General features: G+C 38.0%; 1 protein-coding gene across 8 annotated transcripts in view; it reads left to right on the top strand.

Annotated features, from left to right (window-relative positions):
* LOC105467667 (cation channel sperm associated auxiliary subunit beta) overlaps positions 1-15,037 on the top strand; it is a 191,387-nt gene that overhangs the window by 148,513 nt on the left and 27,837 nt on the right. For all 8 annotated transcript variants that reach the window (XR_011625621.1, XM_071099705.1, XM_071099702.1 and 5 more), the window contains 3 exons: positions 1,100-1,287; positions 4,188-4,517; positions 8,347-8,486. Coding sequence is in view for 7 of the 8 variants with exons in the window: in XM_071099705.1 (XP_070955806.1) it covers positions 1,100-1,287; positions 4,188-4,517; positions 8,347-8,486 (658 nt within the window). In the remaining variant the exon portion in view is untranslated. The remainder of the gene's footprint in view (positions 1-1,099; positions 1,288-4,187; positions 4,518-8,346; positions 8,487-15,037) is intronic.

Here is a 15,037-nt window from a genome sequence, read left to right on the forward strand (position 1 = left end):
GTCACCCAGGCTGGAATGCAGTGGCACTATCTCAGCTCACTGCAACCTCCACCTCACAGGCTCAAGTGATCCCACTGCCTCAGCCTCCTGAGTAGCTGGGATTACAGGCACATGCCACCACACCTGGTTAATTTTTGTATTTTTTAGTAAAGATAGGGTTTCACCGTGTTGCCTAGGCTGGTCTTGAACTCCTAGGCTCAACCAATCTGCCTGCCTCAGCTCCCAAAGTGCTGGGATATAGGAGTGAGCCACTGTGCCTGGCCTAGAGTTAATTTTTGTGATGATTGTAAGATCTGTGTCTAGATTGAATTTTTTGCACTTGGATATGCAAGGCTAACATTTTAGAAACAGATTGTTTTCTTGTTTATAAAGTTAATACATGGTCAGTATAGAAATTTCCTAAAAGACAGAAAAATATTAAGATAATTGAAAGTATGACTGTTAATACTTTGATGAACTACCAATTAGTCCTTTTTATATGCATTTTAACATTTTTTAACTTGCTTTCTTCATTTGGACATTATAATACGATCATTTTCCCTACACTGTTAAAAACTATTTCTAAACATCCTTTTAATCATTGCATTTTCTCTAAGTAAATCATGTAATATCATTCACTTAGTTTTTTTATTGACATTTCTCATTTCTAAATTTTACCATAATGAATATCTTTGTGTGGAAAGCTTTCTCCCCCACCCCTCTGTTTCAAGGTCTTTCCTTAGGATAGAGCCATAATAATAGACATGGAATCAGACTGGGGAAAAGGTTAGCAGGCTCCTAATGCATAATGTCAAATTGCTCTCCAGGAAGCTAGTTCTAATTTACAATCCCATCAGTAGTGGATAAGTGCCTATCTTCACTCAATTCCCACCACTACTGAACCCTGTCATTTAAAGATCTTCGCTAATTTTAGAGGTTAAAAATTGTATCCCATTGTTATAATTGCCATTTCATTGATTCCTAATGAGGTTGAACAAATGTTAATCAAATATTTGTAAGCTATTTGTGGTATACTTTTTTTGTAAATTATTTGTTCATAAATTGGTTCATTTAATTCACTGTTTTATCCAAATTGCTTAATGGTTTTATTTGTTTTCAGGAAAACTGGAAGAGCTCACATAAGAAAGGTATTGCAACATACCATTCCGAAAGGATTTTTGTCCTCAGTTATTGCAGAAATGAAAGAGCCTTTTGGATTAGAAGAAGTGAATGAGAGCTCTTGTTTGTCTAGTTCCCTTTTGATTAATAAAGCTGGAAATGTCTATAAACTCACTCTTGATTCACAAGGTAGGCATAATAATATCGTACATCTTTGATGGCTAGAAAAAAATGAAAAATTATCTTTTGTGAAGGCTTTTTAATGCTTATTTATAGAGCAATAGATTTCAAATTTTAGTCTAACTGGCAACCTACCACAGTTTACATATATTTAGGTTCCTGAAAGATTTATTTATTTTTATTTTTATTTTTTTGGCAATGGAGTCTTGCTCTATCACCCAGGCTGGAGTGTAGTGACGCAATCTCGACTCACTGCAACCTCCGCCTCCCAGGTTCAAATGATTCTCCTGCTTCAGCCTCCCGAGTAGCTGGGATTATAGGCATGTGCCACCATACCCAGCTAATTTTTGCTTTTTTATTTGTAGAGACAGAGTCTCACTCTGTCACCCAGCCTGGAGCGCTGTGGCGCAATCTCAGCTCACTGCAACCTCCGCCTCCTGGCTTCAAGCAGTTCTCTTGCCTCAGCCTCCCGAGTAGCTGGGATTACAGGAGCATGCCGCCACTCCCAGCTAATCTCTTTTGTATTTTAGTAGAGATGGGGTTTCACCGTGTTGCCCTCTCGAACTCCTGAGCTCAGGCAATCCGCCCACCTTGGCCTCTCAAAGTGCTAGGATTACAGGTGTGAGCCACTGCACCCGGCCTAATTTTTGTATTTTTAGGAGAGATGGGGTTTCACCTTGTTGGCCAGGCTGGTCTCAAACTCCTGACCTCAAGTGATCCGCCCGCTTCAGCTTCCCAAAGTGCTGGGATTACAGGCATTAGCCACCACACCCTGCCCAATATTTTTTTTTCTAATATAATAAAATATAGTTATAACTTCATTGATATTTCATCAATAGTAGTGCTTATTATTTATTCCTATGAGGTTATTTTGTCTTAGAGTGATCAGAAGAAATGAAAGAAAATGGGAAGTTCATACAGATTTTGCCTTACATTAACAAAATAATTTTGAGTCACTGTTCTATAGGATGTTTCTATCTCAAAGGATTATTGATTCACAGCAAAAGTTAGTACAGTTTATTCTAAGGGTTTAGGTTTTACTCTGACTAAATGGGAAGCCACTGGAGGGTTTAAGCAGAAAGTGACATGATCTGACTTAGCTCTCAACAAGATCACTTTGGCTGCTGTGATGAGAGTAGACAGGGCAGGTGATGAAGAGAAGGCAAGGAGGAAAGCAGAGAAGTCAGCTAGGAGGCCATTACAATAATCATGTGAGATCATATTAAACTTAAAGGTGCCTGTTACTCATCCAAGCAGAGAAATAAGACAGGCATTTAGAAATACAAGTCTGGAGTTCAGAGAAGATGTCTGGACTAGAGACACAGATTTGAGGACTGTCAGCATATGTATGATAGTTAATGCTATAAGACCAAATGAGAACACCTGGAAAATGAGTGGACTTATAGAAGGGAAGAGGCTTGAGGTCTAATCCAGGGCAATATCTAGTGTTCAGGGAGATGGAGGAGAATCAGGAAAGGAGATTGGGCGGTCTGGTCAGAGTAGAACTAAGAGAGAGTGTGTCAAACCAGGTGAGGAAGGTGTTTCAAGAAGGAGAGGCTCCTCTCCCATGTTGCATAACACCAGTAGGTCTGGTAAGATAAAGAATGAAAACTGGCCAGTGGATCTGTGTGAAAGTCCTTGGGAACCTTGGCCAGGCACGGTGGCTCACACCTGTAATCCTAGCACTTTGGGAGGCCGAGGCAGGTGGATCACCTGAGGTCAGGAATTTGAGACCAGTCTGGCCAACATGGTGAAACCCCGTCTCTAATAAAAATACAAAAATTATCTGGGCCTGGTGGCAGGTGCCTGTAATTCCAGCTACTTGAGAGGCTGAGGCAGGAGAATTGTTTGAACCCAGAAGGCGGAGGTTGCAGTGAGCCAAGATTGCGCCATTGCACTCTAGCCTGGGTGACAAGAGCGAAACTCTGTATCAAAAAAAAAAAAAAAAAAAAAAGTCCTTGAGAACCTTGACAAAAAGCTGTTGGCTGGAGTCATGTAGACAAAAGTCTGATTGGAATGGGTTCAAAAAATTATGAGAGGAGAGTAGAGACAGTGAATAAAGGTAACTTTCAGGAAGTTTCACTACAAAGGGGAAAAGAGAAATTACGTGGCGGTTGGAGGGAATATTGGAAAGGATTTTTGTTGGTTGGTTTGAACTGGGAGAAAATGGAGCATGTGTGCATAATTAAGGGAATGATGAGGCCCTCTTCTGACTGTTTCTATATATTTTTTAGAGTGAGGAGAGTATGGATGACATGTTTCATGACCTATCAAAAATAGTTTGATAATGATTACTACCCTCTCATTTCAACAGCCTTCCTTGGCTTCGTTGATGTCTTCTCTGATTTTCTCCACTCATTTCTTCTTCGTCTCCTTGAGAGGATCTTTTTCCCTTCCCATTCCTTAAATGATGATGTTCCTTAAGGTCCTGCCCAAGAACCTCTTTTCTTCTAAATCTTCACATTCTCCTTAAATACTCAATTACTCATCCATTCAACAAATATTTATTGAGTATCTTCTGTGTAATAAGCACATCTTTAGGTACTGAGGAAACTGGCTACATTATCCTTCTCTTGTAGAATCACAATAAAGATTTTAGGTTATTAAGGCTTTTAGTAGTTCCATAGTGGGAAAAAAAAATCAGCTTTACTTAGCTCTACATTGTTTTTCTCTGCCAAAAATTGTATACAGTAGTTTCACAGCAAACATTAAAGCATAGGTACATGGTCTATTCATGATAAACTTTCTATAAAATAATTTGAATTATGACTAAAATTTGGCAAATGTGTTCTCTGATTAAGAGATAGTTTAAAAACTCAAACAGTGTATTTGTTAGCTATGTAAATCAGTTTGTTTGGCAAACATCAGATGTTTGATTTAACACCAAGTCTCTTCTGTTTAATCTCCAGTTGTTCAGGCCTTGTTTGAAAATACAGATATAGAGAAGACTGTAGTGCTTCCTGGGTACAGCAGCTTCCTCATCACAAGCATTTTAGATAATAAGAATGCATTAGCCATTGCTACCATGCCTGAAAATGCACCCAACAATATGACCTTTCTAAAGAACACATGGTTCTTATACAACTTTGGGCAAAGGAATGGACGAACATGGAAAATACATTCAAAACCATGTAATTATTGGTTTCAACATGATGATTCACCATCCCTCAACATTGTGAAATACATTGATCTGGGAAACTCTCATGTTTTAAAAGTTAAGGTCATACGGAATTCAAAAGGTAAGTTTGTTTTGAATCGGAAAATATCAAAAGGAAATGTTATTTCTTTTCTTGAATGTGAAATATACTCTTTGATACTGACTGACTTTATCTTTGGTTCCCATACTTGTTGGCATTCTACTACTAACAGTATTAGTGCCTAATTATTGAGCACTTACTATGTACTGGGCTCTATATTAAACTATTATTTTATTTATTTATGAGACAGACTCCCTCTCCATCGCCCAGGCTGGAGTGCAGTGGCACAATCTCGGATCACTGCAGCCTCCGCCTCCTAGGTTCAAGCGATTCTCCTGCCTCAGCCTTCCAAGTAGCTGGGATTACAAGTGTACACCACCACACCCAGCTAGTTTTTGTATTTTTAGTAGAGAAGGGGTTTTGCCGTGTTGGTCAGGCTGCTCTCAAACTCCTGACCTCAAGTGATCCACCTGCCTCAGCCTCCCAAAATGCTGGGATTACAAGCGTGAGCCACCTCACTTGGCCATATTTTTATACATTATTTTATTTAATGTTTACAACAACCCTAAAAATATAGATTATAATCCTCATTTTACAAATGAGGAAAATGAGATTGCTACCAGCCCAAGTTGACACAGAATTTTAGTATAGATTTTTGTTGCCCTCTGAAATGAAAACTTTTTAATTACTTTGGTATTGTTATATTTATTTCAGCTACAGTTGACCCTTGAACAACACCAGTTTGAACTGTGCAGGTCCTCTTATGTGCAGATATTTTTCAGCCAAACACGGACAGAAAACACAGTTTCTGCGGGATGTGAAACCCACATATACACAGGCACTGACTTTTCCTATATGTGGGTTCCACAGGCCCAACTGGGGGACTTGAGTATATGTGGATTTTGGTATATACAGGGCTCCTTGAACCAACCTTTTGTATATACCACGGGATGACTGTATTTATTTTAAGCCAAAAAAAAATGGCTTTGAAATAGAATTCTATACTTTCCTCCATTTTTCAAGCTATTTGTTTATTACAAAAGTAATACAAAAATTGTTGAAGATGCTAGAGAAATAGCACAATGGAAAAAATAAAACAAAAAATTTTAGTAAATAACTGAGATAGGAAGAGAAGAAGGAAAGATGGAAGGGAGGGAGTAGGGGAGAAAGGGCAAGAAAAAGAAGAAAATTGTGTCACCAGAAATGAAGAGGGAACTTAAAACCAAGAGATTAGCTAATGTATGACTCCCTGAAGGATGTGAAACCCAGATACTGATCATAAGGCAGTGAGATGGGTTTTAATGCCCAAGTGTTGACAGAAAGTTTGACTTTGGGCCTTACTACTTTGTGGAAGGAAGTTGGAATGGAGACCATTAAAGAAAGCTGGGACCGTCTAATCATGAAGAGAGAATTAGGAAAACACTGTCCACGTAACAGCATGGGCTTAGAATGGGGAAAAGGAATTTCCCATAAAAAAGCGAAACTTCAAAACTGTATCACATTCAGAGACTGAATTCTGCATTCAGATGCAGAATTCCAAGCTGAGAAATAATAACACCTGGGCCCCAACGCAAGGAAGCACAAAACTCTCTGTAGGGGTCAGGCATGGTGGCTCATGCCTCTAATCCCAGCACTCTGGGAGGCCAAGGCAGGAGGATAGCTTGAGCCCAGGAGTTTGAGACCAGCTTGGGCAACATAGCGAGACCCTGTCTCTATTAAAACACATACACACACACACACACACACACACACACAATTTTATTACATTAAAATATGTTTTTAATTAACTCTCTGTAGGAATACTTTCATAACCCAGGAAGTATGGACTTCCAGGGAAAAATCAATCTCCATTGATCACAAATTGAGGAAAAGAACTTTAAAACTACGTAAGGAAATGACCCACCCTAACTGAGAGTCAACAGACATAGGAAAATTTTAGACTTCAAGAACTTGAGATAACAGAAAAATCAGAAAGACACTATCAAATAAGTATGCGTAAAACTCTCAGAGTAAAAGAAGATATAGGAACCATAACGAAAGGACAAAATGCTATTTTTTAAAAAAAAAAAAAAGCTTATTTGAAAAAACAGAACCAAGTAATTTATATAAGTGAAAATTAGAAGTTTTGAAAAAAATTGAGAACATCTATTTCCCTCAGTATCGTGGATTAAATGTCCTGAAAACCTTTCTTCTATCTGAAACCCTTAGAAATCCTTTCTTGTTGATTGTATGACTAATTGTCCCTATTTCCTTCAAGTAATTTTAGAGTTTTAATTTTATGGTTTTAACTTTCCATTTAATTTTTAGGTTACCTCTATTGTATTTTGGATATTATATATGGTTAGCTAGTTGTTCCAATATTATTTATTGACTAATGCATCCTTTCTCTACTGATTTCAAAATATAACTTTATCTTAATATACAATTTACCTATTATTCTGACCATTTCTGAATTTTTGAGATTTGTTCCATTGTAATCTCTCTACATTCTGTCACCAGCGCCACAACGTTCTAATTATTTTCCCTTTAAAATATACTGAATTGCTTATTAAAGGGCTCAGTCAGTTATACATGTTCAGTTTGATGGAAGCAAATAGTAATCAACAAATCAACCAAGTTGCCTGTTTCTGCGGAAAAATCTAGTCCAGTCTACTGATGGTGTGGTCCCTGAACCTGTGTTAGCATCACCAGGGCACTTGTTAGAAATGCAGAACTTCAGGCCTCACTCCAGACCTGCTCAATCTGTATTTCAACAAAATCTCCAGGTAAAGGCTAGGAAGCACAGGCTAGGTCACTTTGGTTTAAGGGAAACAACTGTAGGTGTTTATGAACTCTGGTTTATTGATTGGTAAAGATGCCAGTTAGACTACATAGTATTTCAAATCTGTTTTTTCATTGAAGTCCTCAGTATGGCAAAGTTGCAAACAGGTGGCCTGCAGGCAGAAATTGGTCTGGTGAAATATTTTGTTTGAAATGCATAAGAATTTTTTCTTGGCAACAGTTGACTGGCAGCCCTTTCAATTGACCATGTACCCTTCAGTTTTTATACTCAGTCAACCAGCTCAGTGTAGCCAATATTATCGGAGACCTTGATTAGCATTTGAGAACCAGGCTGAGGAACAAGGGAAACATTTCTCTGAGAAAATATCTGTAAAGAATTTTTCTGAGAACTGTAGAGGCATTTGAACCAGAGCAACTTCATCTTGAATAGGAATTGGGTAAAATGAGGCTGAGACCTACTGGGCTGCATTCCCAGACAGTTAAGGCATTCTAAGCCACAGGATGAGATGCGAGGTTAGCACAAGATACAGGTCATAAACATCTTGCTGATAAAACAGTTGCGGTAAAGAAATCAGCCAAAACCCACCAAAACCAAGATGGCAATCAGAGTGACCTCTGGTCGTCCTCACTGCTACAGTCCCACCAGCACCATGACAGTTTACAAATGCCATGGCAACATCAGGAAATTACCCTATATGGTCTAAAAGGGGGAGGCATGAATAATCCACCCCTTATTTAAAATATCATCAAGAAATAACCATAAAAATGGTCAACCAGCAACTCTGTCTATGGAGTAGCCATTCTTTCATTCCTCTACTTTCTTAATAAACCTGCTTTCACTTTACTTTATGGACTCACCCTGAATTCTTTCTTGTGCGAGATCCAAGAACCCTCTCTTGGGGTCTGGATCAGGACCCATTCCTGTAACAGAACTCTTAAAGTTGACTCTATATAAATTGCTAATTATGTGCAGCCATCGTGCAACCTTCAGAATAGATTCTGTTTTTGTTCTAAAATCTGATTAGCCAATCATTAAATTGAGTTTACAGATTTCATTATATAAGATTAACTGTTAACCTTGTTTCCATAGGTTTTCGAATGCTTGAAATACCACTACTGACTGTGTTTGTTGGAAACCCTAATTTGTTGGAAGTTAAAGCTGAAGCTGCTTTTGATGATACTGACAGTTACCTAATAGCAATTTCTGCAGCTAGCAAAGTTTTACAATGGGTAGGATTTTCTTCATTTACAAAACATTCTTACTAATGAAAAAATTTTCTAAAGCAATTATTATTAATATTTAATGAGCATCATTTTAGACATCTCTGTTTATAAGTACACACATAAGAGTATAGGGTTACAAGGATAAATATATTGAAGAAAACATTGTAATAATTTTATAAAAATAGATTTATGTCCTACATAATATTTTTAGTAATTACTTATAGATTTATCAAACTTAACAAAAGAAAAATTGAGATGCAACTAAAGGTAACTGCACATTTCAGAATCATATTTTTTCACCACAAAAATATTAAGTTGAGCTATATGAAATTACTCTTTTGCAGACCAAAACACAGTGAAATCTTGGCAATTTAATATGTTCAATTTATAAATTTTGCAAATATCCCATTAAAAATTAAAGAAAAAACTAACAAGAAACAGTAGCAATTGAGGCCATTTCTTTTTTTGTTGTTGTTTAACTTGAACTTCTTTTTATCACTTTATACGTATATACAGGTTAATTACATTTCTTCCTTCACCTGCTTAAAAATAGGGAACACAGGCTGGGCATGGTGGCTCACGCCTGTAATCCCAGTATTTTGGGAGGCCAAGGCGGGTGGATCACCTGAGGTCAGCAGTTCAAGACCAGCCTGACCAACATGGAGAAACCTCGTCTCTACTAAAAATACAAAAAAATTAGCCGGGCTTGGTGGCCATACCTGTAATCCCAGCTACTCGAGAGGCTGAGGCAGGAGAATCGCTTAAACCTGGGAGGCAGAGGTTCCAGTGAACTGAGATCGTGCCATTGCACTCCAGCCTGGGCAACAAGAGTGAAACTGTCTCAAAAAAAAAGGGAACACTTTAAATAATAAGAAATTCCCTAGTTGAAATAAAGGCTTATTATTCATATCATGTTCTTAATATGTACTTAATATGATTGATTTATTGAAATTGTGATAGAATAAAGATGAGCTACTAAATGAAAACTAAATGGTGAAAAATAAAACACATGTAGCTTACTACTAGTATCTAAGAGGAAGAAATATCTCAATTCTTCAGGAAAAGCAAACATTTTTCAAATTATAAATTTACAAGTCATTTTTTTTTAACAGTGGACAATTACCAGGGCATAAACCCTTCATTAGCATTACTTTATTCAGTAAATGAGAACCACAAAAAATCGCTGGAAAGGACTAGATACAGATACGGAATAAATGTGCTCTTCGGCATTTTTCCTTTTTATTTTACATAAAATAAACTTTTAATTTACATAAACTGTAAATTAACAGTTTATGAGGTACAAAGTGATGAAAGATGAAAGATAAGTTTTGGTGATAATGTGGAGAAAAGGGAACGCTTGTACAAAGTTTCTGGGAATGCAAATTAGTAGAGTCACTATGGAAAACGGGATGTGGCTGGGCGCGGTGGCTCATGCCTGCAATCCCAGCACTTTGGGAGGCCAAGGTGGGCGGATCACCTGAGGTTGGGAGATCGAGACCATCCTGGCTAACACGGTGAAGCCCCATCTCTACTAACAATACAAAAGATTAGCCAGGCGTGGTGGCGGGCATCTGTAGTCCCAGCTACTCGGGAGGCTGAGGCAGGAAAATAACTTGACCCCGGGAGGCAGTGGTTGCAGTGAGCCAAGATCACACCACTGCACTCCAGCCTGGGCAACAGAGAGAGAGACTCCATCTCAAAAAAAAAAACAAAAAAAAAGGAAAACAGTATGGATGATCCTCAAAAAACTAAAAATAGAATTATTGTATGATCTAGCAATTTCACATCTAGGTATTTACCCAAAATATTTCAAATCCGTTTGTCAAAAAGATGTCTGTGTATCAGTGTTTATTGCAGCACTATTCACAACAGCCAAGTTACTGGGTCAACCTAAAAGTTCATTAAGAGATGAATGGATAAAGAAAATGTGGTACAGGAATATATACATAATGTAATACTGCTCAGCCTTTTAAAAGAAGTCTGTGATTTGCAACAAAATGATGGAATTGGAACAGTATGCTAAAGGAAATAAGCCAGGCACAGAAAGATAAATACCACACATCCTCACTTGTATGTGAAATCTAAAAAATTGAACTCACAGAAGCAGAGAACAAAATGGTGGTTACAGAGGTGGAGGTAAGAAGGATGGTCAAGGGTTACAATGGTGGTCTCCACCCTTTTTGGCACCAGGAACCAGTTTCATGGAGGACAGTTTGTCCATGGACTGGGATGTGGGGGCATGGTTTCAGGATTAAACTGTTCCACTTCAGATCATCAGGCATTAGATTATCATAAGGAATGTGCAACCTGGATCCCTCGCATGTGCAGTTCACAATAAGGGTCAAGCTCCTATGAGAATCTAACGCTGCTGCTGATGTGACAGAAGGTGGAGCTCAGGCACTAATACTTGCTTGTCTGCCACTCATCTCCTGCTGTAAGGCCAGGTTCCTAACAGGCCACAGACTGGTACTGGTCCTCAGCCCAGGGGTTGGGGACCCCTGGGGTACAAGATCTCAGACAGAAAGAATATGGGTTTTTCTTAGTTCTATTGCACAGTATGGTGAATATAGTTAATAATAGAGTATTGTATGTTTCAAAATTCCTAAGAGAGTAAATTCTAAATGTTCTCACCACAAAATGATTAAGTATTCGAGGTGATGGCTATGTTAACCAGATTGATTTAATTATTCCACATTATATTCATAAGTATAGCAAATTTAGAATATAAGTTATGAAAGAGAAGGAAAAATATGCTTAATTCTATCTTTCTTTTGTTTTGTTTTGGTTATTTTTGAGATAGGGTCTCTCTCTGATGCCCAGGCTGAAGTGCAGTGGTGTGATCACAGCTCACTGCAGCCTTGACTTCCTGGGCTCAAGCAGTCCTCCCACCTCAGTCTCCCTAGTAGCTGGGACTACAGGCCCACCACACCTGACTAATTTTTGTGTTTTCAGTAAATATGGGGTTTTACCATGTTGCCCAGGCTGTTCTCAAAGTACTGGGCTCCTGGACTCAAGCAGTCCTCCCACCTCAGTCTCCCTGGTAGCTGGGACTACAGGCCCACCATGCCTGGCTAATTTTTGTGTTTTTAGTAGAGATGGGGTTTTACCATGTTGCCCAGACTGGTCTCAAAGCCCTGGGCTCAAGCGATCCACCCACCTAGGCCTTCCAAAGTGCTAGGACTACAAGCATGAGTCACTGCACCTAGCCATATCTTTCAAGGATGACTAAGCACTTTTAACATTTTGGGTATTTAAAAAGGCAGTGTAGAGGTTCAGAACAGAGGATAAAAGTGTGAGCCCTAGAGAAGACTACCTGGATTGGCTCTCACTTCTGGTATTGTGAGTGACCTTGGGAAAGTTACTTTATTGTGGCTAAGATTCCTCATCTATAAAATGGAGGTGACAATAATTATAGCTACTTCATATGGTTGTTTTGAGAATTAAATATGATAATGTTACCAGGAGGAGTGTGGGGTCCTCAGTTCTTGTCTTCTTGGAGGAAAAAATTCAGCCAAGAGATGTGCAGCAAGAGAATTTATTTAAAGCGACAATACGCTCAGAGCTGGCTGCTCGAGAGAACGATCCAGCTCCCGCTAGCATTGGTGAAACCTTCTTCGTGAGAATCTTACATGATTATTCATGAAGGGCCATGAGGGGGTGTTACTTGCAAGCATATTTCGAGTGGTCCCTTGGACGCATGCGCTGTGGTTGCACGTGCTAGTACACACATCGCATCGTATGTCTCATTAGCATTTAAATTCTCCACCCAGGGTGTGCTTTTTAGTATTATAATGAGCAAAAGGCTACTCCAGGGCAAGATTTTGGAGGAGTGCGGTGCTTGTCATCAGATAGAGTCCCTACCACAGTTATCTCCAGCTAGGGCCTGATAAACCTGATAAGCCCAGTCCAAGAGGCCAGAAGTTGCCATTGTAGCCATTGTTTTTTTTTCTTTGCTGTCAGCTGGCAGTGCTGACAATCAGTGGGCAGCGCCTACAATCAGTGGGCAGCCTCTCCAAGGATTTTTTCCCCAGGGGCTCTTCTTCCTGCTCACTTCTGCCTACTCTAACAATACTACAAATAGCATATCTAAAACAATGCCTGGCACCCAGAAAATGCTCCGTAACTATTAACTTACAATATTTTCTTATTTTTTCCCTAAAATTAGGACACATGGTATATAGACTTTTAGACACATGCTCATTCCATTTACCTGTATGCTTTAATCCTTTCAAGTCAATATTTTTCTTACATATTCTAAAATTTTTTTATCATGAAAACTTTAAGATATAGACAAAAGTAGAACTTCCATACATCCATTACCCAGACTAAGTAATAGTCAAGATTGTGCTACTTTTGTTTTATCATCCCTATTTAATTTGTTTTGTTTTTGACATATTTTAAAACAAACATCAGGCATGTGATTTCATGCCTACATATTTCAATACACACCTCTAAAAAAATGTATATTATTTCCCACATAATGACAATGGCCATTATCATCCCTAAAATTTTTTAAAAATACTTTTTAATATTGTATAAAATGTAGTTCATACTCAAATTTCCCTAATTTTCTTCAAAAATATATATATATATAGTCAGTTTGTTTGAACTGAGATAAAAACAAGATTCACACAGTATGTGGTTGTTTATCTTTTAAGTCTTTTATTTGAAGGCAGCTACTACTCCATTTTCTTCCCCTGCCATTGAATTATAGAAATTGGGTCAGTTGTACTATAGAATTTCCAACATTCCAGATTTTTCTGTTTGCTTCCTTGTATCTTAACCTTTGCCATTAGACCTCTGTATTTCCTTTAGTAGTGGAACTCTGCTTAGATTCAGGGTCAATGTGTTTGACAAAAGTAATAAAAATACGCTATTCTTAAGGGCTACAGAGTATGGGGACAGGACAAAATGACTGCTACCAGAACCTACTATATCACTACGGTTATTAGTATTTCTACATTTTTAAAGTTCCAAAAATACTTCAGAATTGTAAATAGAATTTATTGAATTGTATTGCTGTTTAATATTGTTCAAAGATCAAGTACATTTACTGTGCATGTATTTTTAAAATCTAGCAAAAATCTAGATAAAAATCTATCTTTATGAAATACAGTGATTACTAAGTGAATTTCATTTTCAAAATGTACACCAATCAGGCTAAGTGTGGTGGCTCATATCTGTGTTCCCAACACTTTGGAAGGCCAAAGCAGGTGGATCACTTGAGGCCAGGAGTTCAAGACCAGCCTAGGCAACACAGCGAGACCCCGTCTCTACAAAAAATTTAGAAAAAGTTTTTTTAATTATTTGAACAGCATGGTGAATATAGTTAATAATAGAGTATTGTACATTTCAAAATTGCTAAGAGTAAATTTCAGATTTCAAAAGCTATGTGTGGTGGCACACATCTGTAGTCCTAGCTACTCAAGAAGCTGAGGTGAGAGGATCGCTTGAGCCCAGGAGTTCAAGCCTGAAGTAAGCTATAATAGTGCCACTGTACTCCAGTCTGGGTGACAGAGCAAGATCTTGTCTCTAAAGAAAAAGAAAGAACGAGAGAAAGAAAGAAAGAAAGAAAGAAAGAAAGAAAGAAAGAAAGAAAGAAAGAAAGAAAGAAAGAAAGAAAGAAAGAAAGAAAGGAAGGAAGAGTAAACAGAAAACAATCAAAGTTGTTTTATTCATATCATCAAACCAAATATTCAGGGGCTCATCAGTGAATGAGGAAGCCTCAACGAGATGAGTTGGATGTAATAATGGCATTTATTTAATAAGTCTTTTTAAAATATTTTAAAATAAATTTTGTTGTGTATATTTAAGGAATACAATGTGTTGTTATAAGACACATATATGTAGTAAAACGATTACCATTGTGGAATAAATACCTCACATGGGCACCTATTTTTCCCCAATGTGGTAAAAGCAGCTATAATCTGCTGATTCAGCAAAAATACTTAAGTACTGAATATAATACACTATTATTAACTATAGTCCTCATGTTCCTTTTTTTTTTTTTTTTTTTTTTTTTTTTTTTTTTTTTGAGAGGGCTAGCTTTGTCACCGAGTCTGGAGTGCAGTGGTGTTATCTCGGCTCACTGCAACCTTCACCTCTCAGGCTCAAGCAGTTCTCCTGCCTCAGCCGCCCAAGCAGCTGGGAATACAGGCATATGCTACCATGTCCGTCTGATTTTTGTACTTTTAGTAGAGGTGGGGTTTCACCGTGTTGTCCAGACCGGTCTTGAACTCCTGACCTCAGGTGATCCGCCCACCTCGGCTTCCCAAAGTGCTGGGATTACAGGCGTGAGCCACTGTGCCCAGCTGGTCCTCAGGTTCCTAGCTTATTTCCAAATGCTTCCCAAAACCAATTAGATTGTAATATATTTCTTCCTGGAAAAGAATATGTCTTCTATTGTGATTTATTCTCAAACAGATCTTTATGGTCAAATATTTTTCTACTTCTGTCATGTCTTTTTCTATTTCTTCTTTTTCTATATTTTTTAGTTTTCTATATTCTTCACTATATTAGTTTGCTATAGCTGCCACAACAAAATACCACTGACTTGG

The sequence above is a fragment of the Macaca nemestrina genome, chromosome 7 (genome assembly GCF_043159975.1).
Source record: "Macaca nemestrina isolate mMacNem1 chromosome 7, mMacNem.hap1, whole genome shotgun sequence".
Taxonomy (NCBI): domain Eukaryota; kingdom Metazoa; phylum Chordata; class Mammalia; order Primates; family Cercopithecidae; genus Macaca; species Macaca nemestrina.